Source organism: Prunus mume, linkage group LG6, assembly GCF_029339155.1.
Source record: "Prunus mume cultivar Tortuosa linkage group LG6, ASM2933915v1, whole genome shotgun sequence".
Taxonomy (NCBI): domain Eukaryota; kingdom Viridiplantae; phylum Streptophyta; class Magnoliopsida; order Rosales; family Rosaceae; genus Prunus; species Prunus mume.
In genome coordinates this window covers 8,702,888-8,718,474 of record NC_142703.1, presented here as the reverse complement: position 1 = coordinate 8,718,474, position 15,587 = coordinate 8,702,888, and the positions used below count along the sequence as shown (strand labels likewise).

The 15,587-nt window shown below is 39.3% G+C and overlaps 4 protein-coding genes across 8 annotated transcripts; 3 read left to right on the top strand and 1 right to left on the bottom strand.

The window, feature by feature from the left end:
- Positions 1 to 61: 61 nt before the first annotated feature.
- On the bottom strand, positions 62 to 951 carry LOC103334213 (uncharacterized). Its single transcript, XM_008237158.3, has 2 exons — positions 699 to 951; positions 62 to 547 (listed from the first exon to the last, which is right to left on the bottom strand). Exons 1-2 carry the CDS (start codon positions 829 to 831, stop codon positions 132 to 134), a joined length of 549 nt encoding a protein of 182 aa, XP_008235380.2. The 5' UTR covers positions 832 to 951; the 3' UTR covers positions 62 to 131.
- Positions 952 to 1,032: 81 nt separating this feature from the next.
- On the top strand, positions 1,033 to 3,947 carry LOC103334214 (Protein kinase superfamily protein). Of its 3 annotated transcripts, none has more exons than XM_089054437.1 (7): positions 1,033 to 1,172; positions 2,256 to 2,342; positions 2,435 to 2,548; positions 2,633 to 2,920; positions 3,043 to 3,156; positions 3,467 to 3,539; positions 3,678 to 3,947. In XM_089054437.1, exons 2-7 carry the CDS (start codon positions 2,280 to 2,282, stop codon positions 3,713 to 3,715), a joined length of 690 nt encoding a protein of 229 aa, XP_088910563.1. In that variant the 5' UTR covers positions 1,033 to 1,172; positions 2,256 to 2,279; the 3' UTR covers positions 3,716 to 3,947. The 3 variants fall into 3 exon arrangements, with proteins under 3 accessions (XP_088910563.1, XP_088910561.1, XP_016650596.2); XM_089054435.1 differs by having other exon boundaries at positions 1,092 to 1,172; positions 2,271 to 2,342; XM_016795110.2 differs by having other exon boundaries at positions 1,096 to 1,172; positions 2,271 to 2,342; positions 2,636 to 2,920.
- A 142-nt stretch (positions 3,948 to 4,089) lies between these two features.
- Positions 4,090 to 4,940, top strand: STN1 (Nucleic acid-binding, OB-fold-like protein). The gene has a single exon (XM_008237161.3). It carries the CDS (start codon positions 4,289 to 4,291, stop codon positions 4,787 to 4,789), a length of 501 nt encoding a protein of 166 aa, XP_008235383.2. The 5' UTR covers positions 4,090 to 4,288; the 3' UTR covers positions 4,790 to 4,940.
- Positions 4,941 to 8,738: 3,798 nt separating this feature from the next.
- Positions 8,739 to 13,864, top strand: LOC103334216 (DNAse I-like superfamily protein). Of its 3 annotated transcripts, none has more exons than XM_089054742.1 (14): positions 8,739 to 9,500; positions 9,579 to 9,666; positions 10,111 to 10,179; positions 10,341 to 10,428; positions 10,589 to 10,693; positions 10,783 to 11,401; positions 11,481 to 11,674; positions 11,837 to 11,945; positions 12,112 to 12,260; positions 12,387 to 12,699; positions 12,806 to 12,891; positions 13,170 to 13,238; positions 13,391 to 13,469; positions 13,586 to 13,864. In XM_089054742.1, exons 1-10 carry the CDS (start codon positions 9,471 to 9,473, stop codon positions 12,616 to 12,618), a joined length of 1,683 nt encoding a protein of 560 aa, XP_088910868.1. In that variant the 5' UTR covers positions 8,739 to 9,470; the 3' UTR covers positions 12,619 to 12,699; positions 12,806 to 12,891; positions 13,170 to 13,238; positions 13,391 to 13,469; positions 13,586 to 13,864. The 3 variants fall into 3 exon arrangements, with proteins under 3 accessions (XP_088910868.1, XP_088910869.1, XP_008235384.1); XM_089054743.1 differs by having other exon boundaries at positions 13,167 to 13,238; XM_008237162.2 differs by having other exon boundaries at positions 13,141 to 13,238.
- The last annotated feature ends 1,723 nt before the right edge of the window (positions 13,865 to 15,587 follow it).

Below are 15,587 nucleotides of genomic sequence, written 5' to 3'. Positions count from 1 at the left end.
TAAGAATGATGCATGTGCCAAATGGTGAAGCAACAATTAAGCAAAGCGGAAGAGATTGTGATCCAAGAAACCGAGAAATTCTCATATTACAATTTAACATAAAATGATGAGGTGAAAGTACAGCAGAGGTCTTAAGTATCAAAACCAGAGTAAACACCACTCTCCCTCAACAACCTCTTCTCTTCTTCAACATAGTTCTTTCCCCTGCTTGCCTGACCAAGCTCTCTTTTCCTCTTCTCCTTCTGCGAAAACGACAGGTTTTTCTTGTCATTCCGCGTTAGCACATGTTCTAGCTGCTCCCCGGAGGCCAATGCAGCCCTCGTCTTCTGTCGTTGTTCATAAGATTCTTCTTCTCCTTCAGTTCCCTTCTTGGTTCCTCCATTAGCACCCTCCTTATTGTCCTCCCTACCCGTAGACCAAGACCAGTTTGGCTCCTTCTCGGGCTCTTTTGGTGGGGGCACGCTCAGCACAGACGGCCCACCTTTGTACCCATATTGCTTCAATGCCTCAAAGTCCACAACTTTGCTCTTTCGCTTCCCAGATATCACTGCATAAAACAGAGTGTGCAGGCAGCTAAAACAAATTCAATAAACAATAACAAAACCAACATATGTACACACACACACACACACACACACACACACACATACACATATACGTATGCGTGCATGTTTCCATTGGTTTTGAACATAGCATACCTTGTGATGCTGTTTTCTTGGAGGGTTGGCCTTGCCCAGCTTTTCTCTTGGCAACTCCATCGTCGCCTTCCGACTCTGAATGTGAATCCGATGAATCACTATCCTCATCACTCCATGGCATTGTCCTCTTCATGCTGAGCAAGAATTGGGTATGCTACCTCCTAATTAGGGTTTCTAGGGCTATGGAAATTTGGGAAATTGGAAACCCCCAAATTCCAAAAGGGGTTGAGACTCGCACAGCGAACCAGAGAGAGACCGTATCGTGCGTAAATTTGTATCCATCCTATCCGGATCATGGGCCTCTGGTTCCCAGGCCCATTAATAGTTCCCAAGCCCGCCCAATATAACTTAAAGAGACACGGCGTCGTTTTAGGTTGGCTTCTTCTTCGTTCAAAGAGTGGGAAAACGAGGGAGGGTTCCCAAATTCGCGGAATTGCAGAGAGGTGTTTCAAATCAGTGGCGGCGAACGGCTCTGTAAGTAGCGCTATTGGTTTGGTTTTCATTTGCTGTTGAAGCATGATATAAATTTGAGCAGCCAAAATATGAGTCCAATTTTCCTGTTTCCGCCAGCCAACCCCACCACCACCGCCCTTCCGCTCTCTCTCCCTCTCTCTCTCTCTCTCTCTCTCTCTCTCTATCTCTCCAGCCCAACTCCACCCTTCCCCTGCTTACAGCCAGCCAACCGAAACAGAGAACCACCCCACCTTCACCCTCAGCCCCAACCACTGGTCTGGTCCAGGAGATAGAGGATCAGATTTCAGTTTCGAGCCCTGGGACTTGCTAGGTTTTATTCATTTCTAGTTCTTTCATCTTTATCTTTCTGAAGTTTTGATTTTTTGTTTTAGGAATTGGATTTTGTTTGTGTAGTGTAGTGATGGAAATTGTTTTCCAAATTCGCTTTTTTGTGGTTTGTTGAAATTTGAAAGAGATGTAGGAAACACTGAAAACGTATTTGTTTTTGTTTTCGTAATTGTGTTCTGAGAGTGACAGCCTTGAACTGAGTCAAAAAATTTGTTATAGAATTATTTCTGGAAATTAAAAATGAGAAATTGTTTGAGAAAATGGGGAAGAGATGATTTTTCTTCTTTCCCTTTAGTGGATTTCTTATAATTCCTGCATAGTGACTTAGAACCCTGGTCATCTGAAATATGGGATTATTATTAGTATAAAAAAATCATGTAATCTAATGCATCTATCTCCTGGACCAGACCAGTGGTTTGGCGGGGGGGTGGAAGGTGGGGTGGTCTGTCTGGGATGGCTGGTGGTAAGCAGTGAGAGGATGGAGTTGATCGGAGAGGGCTTAAGTCGGAGGATGGGGGTTGGCTGGGTGGGATGGTGGGAGTTGGACTTAACAGAGTTAACATGGTTATAATTGTTGTTAAGCGGTTTGCCACATGTCAAAAAGCTAGGAGGGAACAGGGTGGGCACAGGGTATTTGGTAACAGGAAAATTGGACTCCCAAAATATGCAGAACGTAAACATTGTATATTTTTTGTTAGATTTTGGGGTATGTCTGTTTAGCTGAATCCTTCATGGTTGCGTGAAATTTTGGTCCAGGCAATTTGAACCCAGTTCTTTGTTATGGAAACTATGGCTGATGGTGTAGATGGCTCCCTTATTTTGATCAAGCAAGGAGCTGAAGCTGTGAGTCACTCTACAATGGGTTGTATGTGCATCAGTTTATGTTAAATTGCATAAAATTGTGCTAAAAAGTTTCAAAATTTCTCCTTTTTCAGAGAGTTTTCGAGTCTAGCTTTGTAGGAAGGAGGTCTATTGTCAAGGAACGCTTCTCAAAAAAATACAGGCACCCATCTTTGGATGCGAAGCTTACACTCAAGCGCCTCAATGCAGTATGTTTTTGTTTTTCCTTCTTCAAGAGTTTTTGCACTTCCCTATCTGATTGTCTGAGTTTTCCCTAAATTGACCTTTTGGAGCAGGAGGCCAGGTGCATGACAAAAGCAAGACGACTTGGTGTCTATACTCCAGTGCTTTACTCTGTAGACCTTGTGCTGCATACCCTAACATTTGAATATGTGGAGGGTCCTTCTGTCAAAGATATATTTCTTGAATTTGGGTTACGCAATGGTGGTGTTGTTGAAGAACGCATGAATGATATTGCAATGCAGATTGGTCACGCAGTTGGAAAACTGCATGATGGTGGTCTCATTCATGGTGACCTGACCACATCTAACATGTTGATTAGAGCTGCTACCAACCAGTTGGTGAGTTATTTACTTTGTCTTGTGTTCATCCAATTTATGCTGGAGTGCTTTAACCTTTTTTGTGGGGTCAAGTGAGAGTGCTTTGACTAATTTGCATCAAATTCACAATTTTTTTATCCAAGGTTGTTATTGATTTCGGTCTGAGCTCGACATCAACCCTTCCAGAAGATAAAGCTGTGGATTTGTATGTTTTGGAACGAGCTTTGCTCTCAATGCATTCTTCATGTGGGAATGTGGTAAGCCGAGTCTTTCTTTTTTCAATTGTAGTTTGCTTTTTGGAAAGATGTCTTTCTTTTCATTAATTTGTAATTTTTTTTTCAAGAGAATGAAAAAAATTATAATTCATAAATGACTTAACAGAGTTCTAACAAATTGTCTTTTCCTGAGACATTCTTCTTAGTGTAGTTGACAAAATGCAAGTTCTTAGCATATATTTTACATATTTTCCAATCAATTTCAAAAAAATTGATGAATTGTTGTTTAAACTATCTCCAAACAGGAAATTGAATGAATCAAATTTATTCTCACACTTAATTCTTTGTATAGATGGATCGGATACTTGCTGCGTATCGGAAGTCCTCAAAGCAGTGGTCGTCCACATTAAACAAGTTAGCTCAAGGTGCAATTTTGCCGTACTGCTTTATCTAATTTTTTTCTTTTTGTCCTGGAGTCTGATATCTGAGTGTGGCTTTAGAGTTCCATTCTATTCTTGTTTTTCCCCCTCTTTAGTTTTCTTAATAGTTCACAACTTTTACAGTGAGACAACGAGGCCGAAAGCGCACCATGGTTGGATGAGAGCTTCTTCACCTATCATTCATATTAGGATAAGCAAAACAAGAGTCTTTGCCCGGTGACAGATGCAACAAATATATATTTGATATCTTCGTGTAATTTTTAGATGCACAATATGAGCATGTTTGTTAGAATGCATTGTATAACCGGTTACCAGTCGAATGAGCATCTCCTTGTTACTTACACGTATTGCAACATTGAATTCAGTTGAAATTTTAGTTAGCTTCTTCTTTTTTCTTTTTTCTTTTTTCATGATGTTTTCAGTTGAGACACCTCAATGATCGATTGGATACTGCTTTATACTGGAACCTAGGCAGTCTTTGATCCTAGAAGACCTAAAAAAACATGAAATATTTCTGTTTTTATGATAAAGACTCGAATTGTGGCCGGAGATCTGATCATTTGAGAAAAGGTCATGCTTTATATCTTATGCGCATAACACAAAACACGGTCATGCCTTGCTTTCTGCCTCCCCCAACTCACACTTGTAACTTTTGAGTTGAGAATTTACGTTCAAATTCTAATCCCACTTCACATTTTTCTCAATTTCTCAATTTCTCTGTCACAGTGTTACAAATGGATCATTCACTATACAACACCCATGTAAAACTCTTAGCCTTCGACCTCCTCACTCTCACCCAAACCTCATCCCCCTCCTCTTCCTCAGACCCAGTTTCCTTCTCTCGCAATGGCGCACTCCTTTCCCGCGCCGAGACCGTGGGCACCGTCACGTCCCGTGACCTCAAACCCAACAAGTTCCTCCGTTTTACTATCGACGACGGCACCGGCTGCGTCAACTGCATCCTCTGGCTCAACCAGCTCTATTCCCCCTACTTTTCGCGCCGTAACCCGGCAGATGTTCGACTTATTGCCCAAACGGCGCAGCACTTCGCGGCGGAGATTAAGCTCGGAGTGGTTGCCAGGGTGCGCGGGAAGATCACGAGCTATAGAGGCGTTACGCAGATTACTGCGTCGGATGTTGTCGTTGAGAGGGACCCCAATGTGGAGATTTTGCATTGGTTGGATTGCGTGAGGTTGGCGCGAAAAGTTTACAACGTCGTTCCTCCATGCAAATAAATATAGAATTCAAATTGAATCTTGATTAAATGGGTTTTTTGTTTTGATTTGTATAAGTTGGGTTTTGCAATTTGTGAGTTTGTAATTTGGACAAGTGTGGCTATGGATATTGTTAACCAATAACATCCCTCTTTCTTCTTTTTCTTCTTTATTCCATCCTCCTCTGTTTTCCTCTGCTTGAGTTCAAAACCCAAGTGAAGGGTCCTTGGTTTTTGATAAGTTTTCATCTTTCACGCGATGAGGTTTTTCCGTACATTGGTTTCTGAAGAAATGACCAACCAACCACAGAAAACAATTAATCACAAATTTGGAAGTGATGTTGACTCCAAATCTACACTAACGTATAAAATAATTCATCTGTTCGATGCATACATTTATGGCTAAGCAATTAACATTCATTTGGGAATTAGTGGAGAAAGAGATGTATGTCTTTATATACAAAGATGGTCAAGAAAATGGGAATGTTTACAAGCAGAAAAACTAAGGTGGAAAAGTTATCCGGCTTGTCATTGCGTTATTGACCCAAGATTGCTCTCCTCGTTGCATGAAAGTCTCTCTCGTCTACAAGACCACTTTGCTCCCACATTTGTCAAAGTATAGTCTCACCTCTTTCATGGCTTGAACTACCATTTCCATTATTAAAAAGGCTGGGAGAGGAAGACAAAATGAAGAAATGATGAAAGAATAGACAAAGACCTCAAAGATTTGATGGGCAACAAGAAACAGCATGGATGGTGATTAAAGCTAGGGAAATGAAATGGGGAAGCAAAGACAGTACTAGTGACAAGATCTTCTCCGCGACAATAAAGTGGATGCAAATTTAATACAAAGCAATGTGGGTTTTCCCATCCAAAAGTGAAAAACTTCACATCAATATCAACAAGTCAATTTCTTATAGTTTACAATTTTTTGAGTGAAATATTTAATGGTATCCCCTTGGGAATGTTGTACTACAAGAACCACAAGTCACTCTTGTAACTCTTAAATTGGCGAAGGGTCCTATTTGTTAGGAAAAAAAAATGTTGAATGTTATAAATTGGGCTCATAAAATCCTCCTCCATGTCAAAGCTTAGGGTTGGGCTTCGAGCCTTTATACTTGGGCAAAATTTTCTTTTTGAGTATAAAAACCAGTAACTTTTGAAATACGTTTATGTGGTCATACACAGTATACATACACATACATGTCGGTGAATGGAAGGACAGAGAGTCTACATCAGAAGCCACATCACCAAGTACTTGAGGCCCAAACCCAGAGGTGCTTTGGAAATGCCTCTTTCTGTTTTGGCAGACGAAGAGATAAAAAATGACCATAGAATCGAACAACAAAGCCCATCACAAAGATACCCAAAAAGAAAGAATTTGAAAAAAAAAAAAAAAAAAAAAAACCGAAAGCCAAAATTGACACGTTAAATTTGGAACTTTGTTATGAGAAAAAAACTGTTTGGGCAAAAGAGAAGAGGGGGGTGGTTTTAGAAGAGGTTTCTAAAGCTGATAAAGCAAAAGAAACCGAATGAAAAATCATGTTCTCACTAAGAGAAGAAGATACTTTGCCCAAAGTACAAATCAAAGATCATCCTTTGACTGCCTCGTTGTTTGTCTGTCTATGATTTTTTTCTTCTTCATGATCCTAACACCAGTTGAAATACTGTGTTCTTTCTTTAGAGTTAAGACCAATATCCATTTATTTTATAGATGAGAAATTACTTCTTTTGTGTTTCTTTAGTATTTTTGAGAAGTTACTTCTTGTGAATGACTTATAATTTCAATGATAGAGCATTTATTTTATTTTCACCGTTAGAGTTAAACTTTAGACCTCGTACATTTCATCATTGAAGAAAATATTGTAAAAAGATGAATCACAACTTGATCTATTTCTTTGGTATTTGCCAAAGTGACCAAATTTTCAAAAACAGGGGATTTTGATGGTGGGACATCAGATTGAGGGAGAGAGATTCCTTGGTATCGATTTTTTGATGTAAAATTTGACCAAGTTTTCTCTAATAATATGAAGTTTGCAGTTGATGTCCGACGTGGCATTTTGCTAATGGATAAGGTACAAGTTCTGTACAATAAAGGAGATAGGGAAATCATATATTACATTCATAATATCATGAACTGAATCCAATTATATGGTGTCCTCTAAGATCCCACTTTGCTGAACAAATTTGTGTGGAAACAGTTCTCACTAATAAAAAAAGAGCATTTGATCGAGTTTGTAGGGTAGCATGTCCCTTCTTATGACCTTTAGCCCATAACTCTTTCATAAATTTGGCATTACTCTTTCTCATGCTATTGTACCAATCCCAGGGTGCTGCCATTGTGACATGCATTAGCCAAACTTAGGGTCCTACAGTCACCAGAGTAATTTGTTAACTTTGTGGTATAATCGAAGATCAGCAGGTGTTGAGTTTGACGGTGAACCACATATATCAGTACATTGAACATGTCAATATGCCAAAGGCCACGTTGGTGTAAAAGGAAGACTTTCGTATGACAGCTATCTGTCTTTAGACAAGTCTTTGACAACATATATTGGGGACTGGTTGGCTGTGATGGTAGTGGAAGCTTCACTAGGGAAGTGGATTGAATGGGGTTTGTAAGGGATTCCCATTTGGCATTTGCCTGTTTAGCTTAGTAAATTAATCCTTGAATATGCTGATTGATGCAAAGAGCCTTGAAATGTGAACAATTAAGAGTATGATAAGGGAAGTAGACACAGTCTCCCACATGTAGCATGTGTGATTAGGATTAGTCAATTAAAGAAATCAAGCCCGGAGAGCTTAATCCAAGAAATTACTTTGTTCAAGCTAGGTATTAAACAACGATAATTAGATACTTAACGCGCGAAAGCCTAGGAGATCGCGTGGGTTTAGGATTTAGGATTGAGTTAAGCTAGGACTAGGGACCCTCAATGGCCTAACACGATCCTATCTTTGTGTAATCTGAGAGATGTGAAAATGGTTTGGCTTTGTCTTTTTTACTTGTGTGACTTGTGCTTCCTGGTTGTGCGGTCTGCAAAAATGCATAGGGCTTGATATCAATGAAAATCATGGACAATTGGCCCCTAAAAAACCAGATCCTACCAATCCTATGTTTGTGTAAGCAAGTATCTTATAGACAAGGGCATTTTCCCAGACACAAATTCTACCTTTATCCATGTATGAAATATGTGAATGTGAGCAAATTGCAAATTGAAATTCCCAAAACTGAGACGCCAAAAATTGGGGCAATTGCCTTGGTCCTCATGGACACAAGTATTGATGGAGTCAAAAAAGCCTCAATTTTGCATAACAGTTGTTGAGCTCAAAAGCAACCATTGAAGGTTTTGAGGAGATGCATGCAATGCTTCTTAAGTTGGACCACAAACATTCTCCCAATCTCCCCTCAGCAATGAGGATCCATTGGAGAAACAGCCCTTTTGCTTATACAAAAATCCAATCTATGAAACCCTATAAAAACCTATGGCTATGGATGCCTCAAAGGAAGCACAAAAACCCACATTGGGGGGGAACAGTCTTGACCTATACAAAAATTTTCCTCCAAACATTCCAAGCAAATCTGCAAAACACAATCACATATTTTAAAAGGTTTACCAACCAAGTAGACCCAGTCATTCTGTCACATACCAAAAGATTAAAATCAGAAAATATATATATTTCAAAGAAGAAACACAGAAAGGGAAACAAACTCCCAAATGCAATATTCCTTTTATTTATTTATTTAAATTTTTTTGCAGGGGTTCTTTTAACTGCTTTTTTAACTGGTAGAAGACCAAATGGAGGAGTGGGTACAAGTCCTGCTGCTGCTTGGGCATTAGATCAAACCTAACTTTGCTGACCGTGGGCAGAAATTTTAGAGAGAGAAAGGGTTGCCAGTGAGAGAGAGAGAGAGTGTGTGTTGGGTGTGAGTGGGTGACCAATATAATCCAAAGCTCTCAGTGTCCCTCCCCAAGTCCCCAAGCAAAGGGCTGGTCTGGCCTTGGATTTTGGGGTAAAAAGCCTCAGACACAGAGAGCCAAGCTCTCTCTCCTCCTTCCTCACTTATACACTCACTTTATTCTCTCTTCAAATTCGATACTTTGCTCTGTACCCATAACGAGGTTTTTTTACCAGAGACAACACCACACACATAAGCACACACACACACACACACACACACACACACACACACACTCTCTCTCTCTGAATCCTGCATTGTCTTCTTGTTTCCTCAGGATCTCATCATAGTCTTCTACCAATAGAGGGCTGTCCTTTTCTGTATCTTTCCGTTTGAGTTTCCTCTGTTTCTTCTCTCTGCCAAACACAGAAGAGGGAAGTGCAAAGAGAAAAGTACCCAACTGGGTATTTTGAATTTTTACCTTGTGTTTGGAAGCTCGGAAACTAAAATGCCCAGGCACTGGACTTTTCCTTGTTCTCCCACTTGGTTTTTCTTCATTACTTGAGAAAACAGGGGATTACCCATTTATTCTGTTCTTCTCCTAAGAAAATCAGTGAGCTTTTCCCATTGTTTTTAGCGCAAAACCAGAGCTTCAACCTTTTTGGTTCCTCAGTTTTAACTTTGTTCATATTCTTCGTCTTCCTCCGCATTCATTTGTAAAAGGAAATAGAAAGTGTTGGTCACACGGAGCTGAAATTGGCCATTATTTCTGTAAATCCAGATAGCCTTATGAAGCAGTGAAACAATGAGAGATGGGAATTCCAAGAAAAGCAAGGTTTGATAAATGCCAGAACTTGTCTGATTTTGTGTGCATTTTTGTTCTGAGATTGCTGACTCTGTGTTCTTGGTGAAGCTTTCATGGCCCAAGACACTGGTCAAGAAGTGGTTCAATATTAAGAGCAAAGCCGAGGACTTTGACGCAGACGACGCCGTTTATAGAGGTCATTGGCCTATCTCTTGGTCTCATATACATGCATGATTTGGGTGTCAATTTGGGATTCTGGATTAGGCAATCTTGGATTTTTTAGCAAGATCAGAAATAGGATTTCTCTGCAACTTGTTAGCTGAACTGTTTTAGATTCTTCTATACCCTGATACACACTACCATTGTTCTACACTGCATCACTGCTAGTTTGGTACAAAAACTTTGGTTTGAATGGGGTCTGCTGCTTCTTTCTCTATTTGCAGTTCAAGATCTTTGTTTTCTATTTCTTCCTCCTACTGAAATTCTTTCTTTTATTATTATTATTATTATTATTTTTTGGTAATCTGAAATGTTCTGATTGTTTTATTTTTGTTTTCTTGTGGTGTTTGAATGTGTGCTCTTGATTCATTAACAGTGGAAAGAGCGCTGCTTTAACAACTTTATGGGTTTTCTTTTTCAGGTGGTGATGAAGAGTGGAGGAACACCTATTCAGAGAGGGAGGCATGCACAATCAAGAAAAGCAAAACAGGTTCAGTATCAGGCAGAGCAGTATTGCTTTGGACCACACCATTCTTAACCCTCATTAGTATAGCATCAAACAAAATAAAATTATGCTTTTTCAAAGCCTTCTAATTTCTAGCCAATTTTTAATTTGGACTAATCCCTCTGAAACTCCAACTAAATGTACAGAAAGATTAAGTAAGAGGCACTCTGATAGAGTCCGAAGGGGTAAGATTGACATGGACGCATCACAAGTTACAGATGTACACAATTATAGGTACGTCTTTCTTAAGCATTGTCTTGTAAGCACTTTTTCTTTCTGGATGAAAAGATTTAGACCAATTTTTTTCGGTGAAGCCTTCTCTTCTATGTAATATGTATTGGGTTTCTCTGCAACAGTTGGTTTTATTTGTATTTTCCTTTCCGTGTGGGCACAGGATCTTTGTAGCTACATGGAATGTGGCTGGAAAATCTCCCCCAAGTGGTCTGAATCTTGAAGATTGGCTCCACACCTCTCCTCCTGCTGATATTTATGTTCTTGGGTATGTTCTGCAGATCAAGATATGTTCTCTCCAGTATATGCAACATTTGTTGTGGTAACAAAATCCTCCTCAATCCTTTTGGTTTCCAGGTTTCAAGAAATAGTTCCTTTGAATGCTGGCAATGTTTTGGGCACAGAAGATAACGGTCCAGCTAAAAAGTGGCTAGCTCTTATAAGGAAGACTCTAAATAATCTTCCTGGAACAAGTGGTGGTTGCCATACACCTTCACCAATTCCTGATCCAATTGTAGAATTAGATGCAGACTTTGAAGGATCAACAAAGCAGAAGGCTTCCTCTTTCTTTCACCGCAGGTCCTTTCAGTCCTTGAGCCGCAGCATGAGAATGGACAATGACATGTCAATGCCGCAAGCCCGACTTGATCGACGATTCAGTGTTTGTGATCGGGTTATGTTTGGGCACAGACCAAGTGATTATGACCCCAATTACAGATGGGGTTCCTCTGACGATGAGAATGGACCTGGTGATTCACCTGTTGTCACACAGTATTCACCAATGTCCAACAGTGGGTCTTTCTCATTGGAGGATAGAGATAGACAGCCAGGGAACTCAAGATACTGCTTGGTTGCCAGCAAACAAATGGTTGGTATATTTTTGACAGTATGGGTAAAAAGTGATCTTAGAGATGATGTCCGCAATATGAAAGTGTCTTGTGTTGGAAGAGGATTAATGGGATATCTTGGAAATAAGGTACAAATCTTTCTAATATATGTCTAACTTCAGAGCAAGATGAAGAAAACACAGAATCTTATTCTCTCGAGTTTTCCAGGGTTCAATTTCCATTAGCATGTCTTTGCACCAAACAAGGTTTTGCTTCATCTGTAGTCATCTGACCTCTGGCCAGAAGGAAGGAGATGAACTTCGAAGAAATTCTGATGTCATGGAGATACTGAGGAAGACAAGGTTTCCCAGGGTTCATGGCATGGGAGATGAAAACTCTCCTCAGACAATACTAGAGCATGAGTGAGTCCCCCCTTTGTCCAATTTTTGTAATATTTGCTTTTGTAAGTCTTTTATATGCTTGTCTAGTCTCGCTGTTCTTTCTCTTGGATTATTGAAGTTGAAATTCTGTTAAGAAACTTGCCTTACTGTGCAAAAGTTTGAAATCTTATTTTCCTTCTGCAGTCGAATCATTTGGCTTGGGGATTTAAATTATCGCATTGCCCTTTCTTACCGCTCTGCAAAAGCTCTTGTTGAGATGCGCAACTGGAGGGCATTGTTAGAGAATGACCAGGCATGTTACCTATTCCCCTACAAGCATTGTGCTTTTCTTTCAAATGTGTTATTCTTGTGTTCCCCCTTGGGGCTAAAAAGAAAAGGAAAGAAAAAAGAGTTATGGTCTTTATTTGACTTACTTTAGAATTTCTTGTATCTGAAATTTATATGGTTTATACTCTCAGCTGAGGATAGAGCAAAGACGAGGGCGTGTCTTTGAGGGATGGAGTGAAGGAAAGATATATTTCCCTCCGACATACAAATATTTAAATAATTCAGATAGGTATGCAGGTGATGATAGGCACGCCAAGGAGAAGCGAAGAACTCCAGCATGGTAAGAACAAACCTCTTACATCTGTGAAAATGGAGAAGTTATCAGGCATTTTATTGTAACATAACTATGAAAGCATTTACTTTTTGTGATTATATGAAAATCTAAACTTGCTATCTGCGTGTGAAGGTGTGATCGTATATTATGGCATGGAAGAGGCATTTATCAATTGTCTTATGTTCGTGGGGAGTCAAGGTTCTCAGATCATAGGCCAGTTTACAGCGTATTTCTGGCCGAGGTTGAGTCTATTAACCGTAACCGAATCAAGAAAAGCATGAGTTGTTCCAGTTCCAGAATTGAGGTAGAGGAGCTGTTACCACACTCACATGGATACAGAAACACTGACCTCAATTTCTATTGAAGGCTGGCCTTCCCTTTCTGTCCAGTATGCTCAGCTCAGGACAACTGAAGCAGAATTTAATGCACTGTTACATTACTTCAGGTAATATTCTAAAATGTGGAATGCGCCTCTGTCTTCTCCATTCATTGCATATTTTTGCGGTTTAATTTATCTATAACTAAATCAAATTTTCACGGGCTGTAAACAGGAATTCCTACAGATTCAAAAATGCTATTAGTGAAGTACAAATTTTTCCTGGAATTCCAGCTCCATTTGACCTCCTGGATCAGTTAGGTAAATTTTGCCTTGTTTCCTCATATTAAAAATGATCTTTTGTCATTACTACCATATAAAATAATGTTGCTGTCATGAAAAAGTTGGATTCTTTAGTCCATTAAGGCTCGGTTGACTTCATATTCGTGCATGAAAAGATAGAATATGTACTGTGCATAGTTTTTGAAAGCATGGCCGTAAAACACGTCTTCTTTCCCATTAAAGTTTATTGTTGAGAAGATTTCTTTGTCTTGTTCTTGCTCTTATCAGTGAATCTTTGGTCCCCAATTTGCAAGTAGGCACAGCGGCAAAGAAAATTCTGCCATGATGGTGATAAAGACAGTCTGTTGCCCACAATCCAAAAGAAGGTTGGCCTCTCACTTTCTTTCCTTTTCTCAGTTTGGCTGCAATTCTTCTTCCTACATTCTTTTGTCCAATTCTCTCCATACCTTCCCTCATCACACAGCAGGTACAAAACTTATGTGATTCTGTTGATAACTTTTACCCCACATGTTTGCAGGTTTCAATTCTTTTCATCCCAGTTGGCAAACTTGGAACTTTCTGACACAATGGTTTTTAGTAGTGATCTTGGTAATGAGGTAAGATTAAGAATTAAATTACAAAACTTTTGTTTGGTTTCTATGACCTGTAAAAAAGAACCCTAAACTTATCCATTCATAAGAATCATAACTGACTGCAGTTGTGGTTTTTGTAGGATGAGCTGAGCTGATCCATTTAGAGGCGCCAAGTTGGTTTGACATCAAATTTGTTGACAATTCTTTTTGAATAAAAAATTAGATAAAATCAGTGAAGTGTCCAGTGGACTATAAATATTTAAAAAAAAAAAGAAGAAAAAAGTAGAGGAGCAAATCAACAGTGTTGCTTAGTGTTTTTTATTATTCATTTCTGTTTTTGTCGTACTGGATAGAGAGAAAAGAAGTGAGATGTGATTGATACTCATTGCTGGTGAAAGAAAAAAAGGGAAGTTGGAACATCTGATTGATATAAAGTTTTCTTTGCTTGTTGCTGCAAATGATTTTGCCTACACAAATAAATAAATAAAATTCAGTTTTGCTCAAGTTCTTCACCAATCTTTGGTTTGTATGTTTGCACCAAAATGGAAATAAACAAATTGGTTCGTGAGGGCAAAACCTATAGAAGTGGGCTCCCCTAAACCTATAACATATTCCTCAGTCTTCTCAATGCAAATTGCAATCAAAGAGCAATCCTGTCTGCAGCAGCAAAGCAATCAAAGAACAAAAACAACCCACTTTTTTTTCAGCGGCAAGAATTAAAACCCTACATCAAATCTAACAAAAAAGCAATAAATTAAACTAATTGATAAAAACTTGTCTTGAAAGCATAGAGACCAACTTGAACTGCCCATACTGAAAAATGTATGAAGTAATGTTCTCTCTTTTTGTGGGGGGGTCAATTGTGTACAGAGATGGGTGCAATTTATTGACCAACAACAACCCACGCTAGTACCAACACGTATTCATAATAGAATTTGAATTGCAGTAAGTCAGAAATTCAATTCCATCAAAACCAAAACCAAAACAAAACCAAAATAGTTAAATCCCATTCAATATTATTCGAGTTATAAGCACTACAACGGTCAGTTATCCACGCACACGGAAGTGATTTTTATTCGTAAATTTTACATTTGACAAATAGTGAGAATGAAATTAAGAGAGATGTGGAACTAAAAGATGAATCGTATTCATATTGGACAATGCTTTATTTAGAGAGATTTATAGATTAGGGCTAGGGTATACATGGAGGAGCAATTTCATGGTGTGTGTTGGGGCAGACACTACTGAAAAAAGTGGAAAATCAGACACTACATGAATGCGTACTCCAAGAAAGAAATTAATAGGTACTTCTTCAGTCAGTGCCACAAGAAAAATAATATTTAAAATAAAATAAATACTCGTAGACCACTAGTGGTACCTGCCATTTTTTCCCATCAAACTTTGTTACAGTCTTCAAAGTGCTGCTCCATTTTTACGCAATGGTGAAAAAGGTTAAAATTCAACTGAAAACCGCGCGCTTGAAAACGGCCTTTCTTCCCAAACACCAAGACCCGTCTCCGTCTTCGCTGGTTTTCCGTGCTCGTTAACCTTTTACTTTATTTTCCTCCCTCAGTCGCTCTGTTAGCGAGTGGTGCATCACACTCCCGATGACTAAATTCGGTGTGTCGACCCAATCATACGGGCCGGCCGAGGATTGGCGTGAATTACTGGAGCGTATCGCGCACGCGAATTGAGTAAATTTTTCCGCGGTGTTTGTACGGGCAGTGCTGGGTTGACGGGGTCCGTTTAAAAGACGGGGGACACGTGGCGGATGGGTGGAGGGCGGAGAATTTATTTATAAAAAGGAGGTCTCTCGAGGCGACAAAAATGTGGGTACAAATTCTGGCCATGTGGCAATAGAGAGGCCCACAGGATTTGTCGACTTGGACACATCATTCAAGTTCAATTGAGAGATTCCCTGCTCTTCTGTTCTGATTCTTCTTCACTTTCTCTCTTTTTGACAGGAAAGTTCGGTTTCTACGTCCACTTTTGAAAGTAAATAAATTAATCATAATTACATTGTGAATTCCCTTATTATTACCGGCACTAAAATGATTATCCAAAATTTTATTCGAATGACTTGGATCGATGTATGTTTAATATAATTCCAGTCCACTTCTAATCGAATTAATTTTGTTTAAA

Excerpts from the sequence above, each read along its gene's own strand:
- LOC103334213 (XM_008237158.3), bottom strand. The coding sequence starts at position 831 with ATGAAGAGGACAATGCCATGGAGTGATGAGGATAGTGATTCATCGGAT. Across the intron at positions 548-698 it reads CAAGAAAACAGCATCACAAG|TGATATCTGGGAAGCGAAAG; the intron begins GTATGCTATGTT and ends TGTTTTATGCAG.
- LOC103334216 (XM_089054742.1), top strand. The coding sequence starts at position 9,471 with ATGAGAGATGGGAATTCCAAGAAAAGCAAG. Across the intron at positions 9,667-10,110 it reads AGACGACGCCGTTTATAGAG|GTGGTGATGAAGAGTGGAGG; the intron begins GTCATTGGCCTA and ends TTTCTTTTTCAG. Across the intron at positions 10,694-10,782 it reads GCTGATATTTATGTTCTTGG|GTTTCAAGAAATAGTTCCTT; the intron begins GTATGTTCTGCA and ends TTTGGTTTCCAG.
- STN1 (XM_008237161.3), top strand. The coding sequence starts at position 4,289 with ATGGATCATTCACTATACAACACCCATGTAAAACTCTTAGCCTTCGAC.
- LOC103334214 (XM_089054437.1), top strand. The coding sequence starts at position 2,280 with ATGGAAACTATGGCTGATGGTGTAGATGGCTCCCTTATTTTGATCAAG. Across the intron at positions 3,157-3,466 it reads ATTCTTCATGTGGGAATGTG|ATGGATCGGATACTTGCTGC; the intron begins GTAAGCCGAGTC and ends TTCTTTGTATAG. Across the intron at positions 3,540-3,677 it reads ATTAAACAAGTTAGCTCAAG|TGAGACAACGAGGCCGAAAG; the intron begins GTGCAATTTTGC and ends CAACTTTTACAG.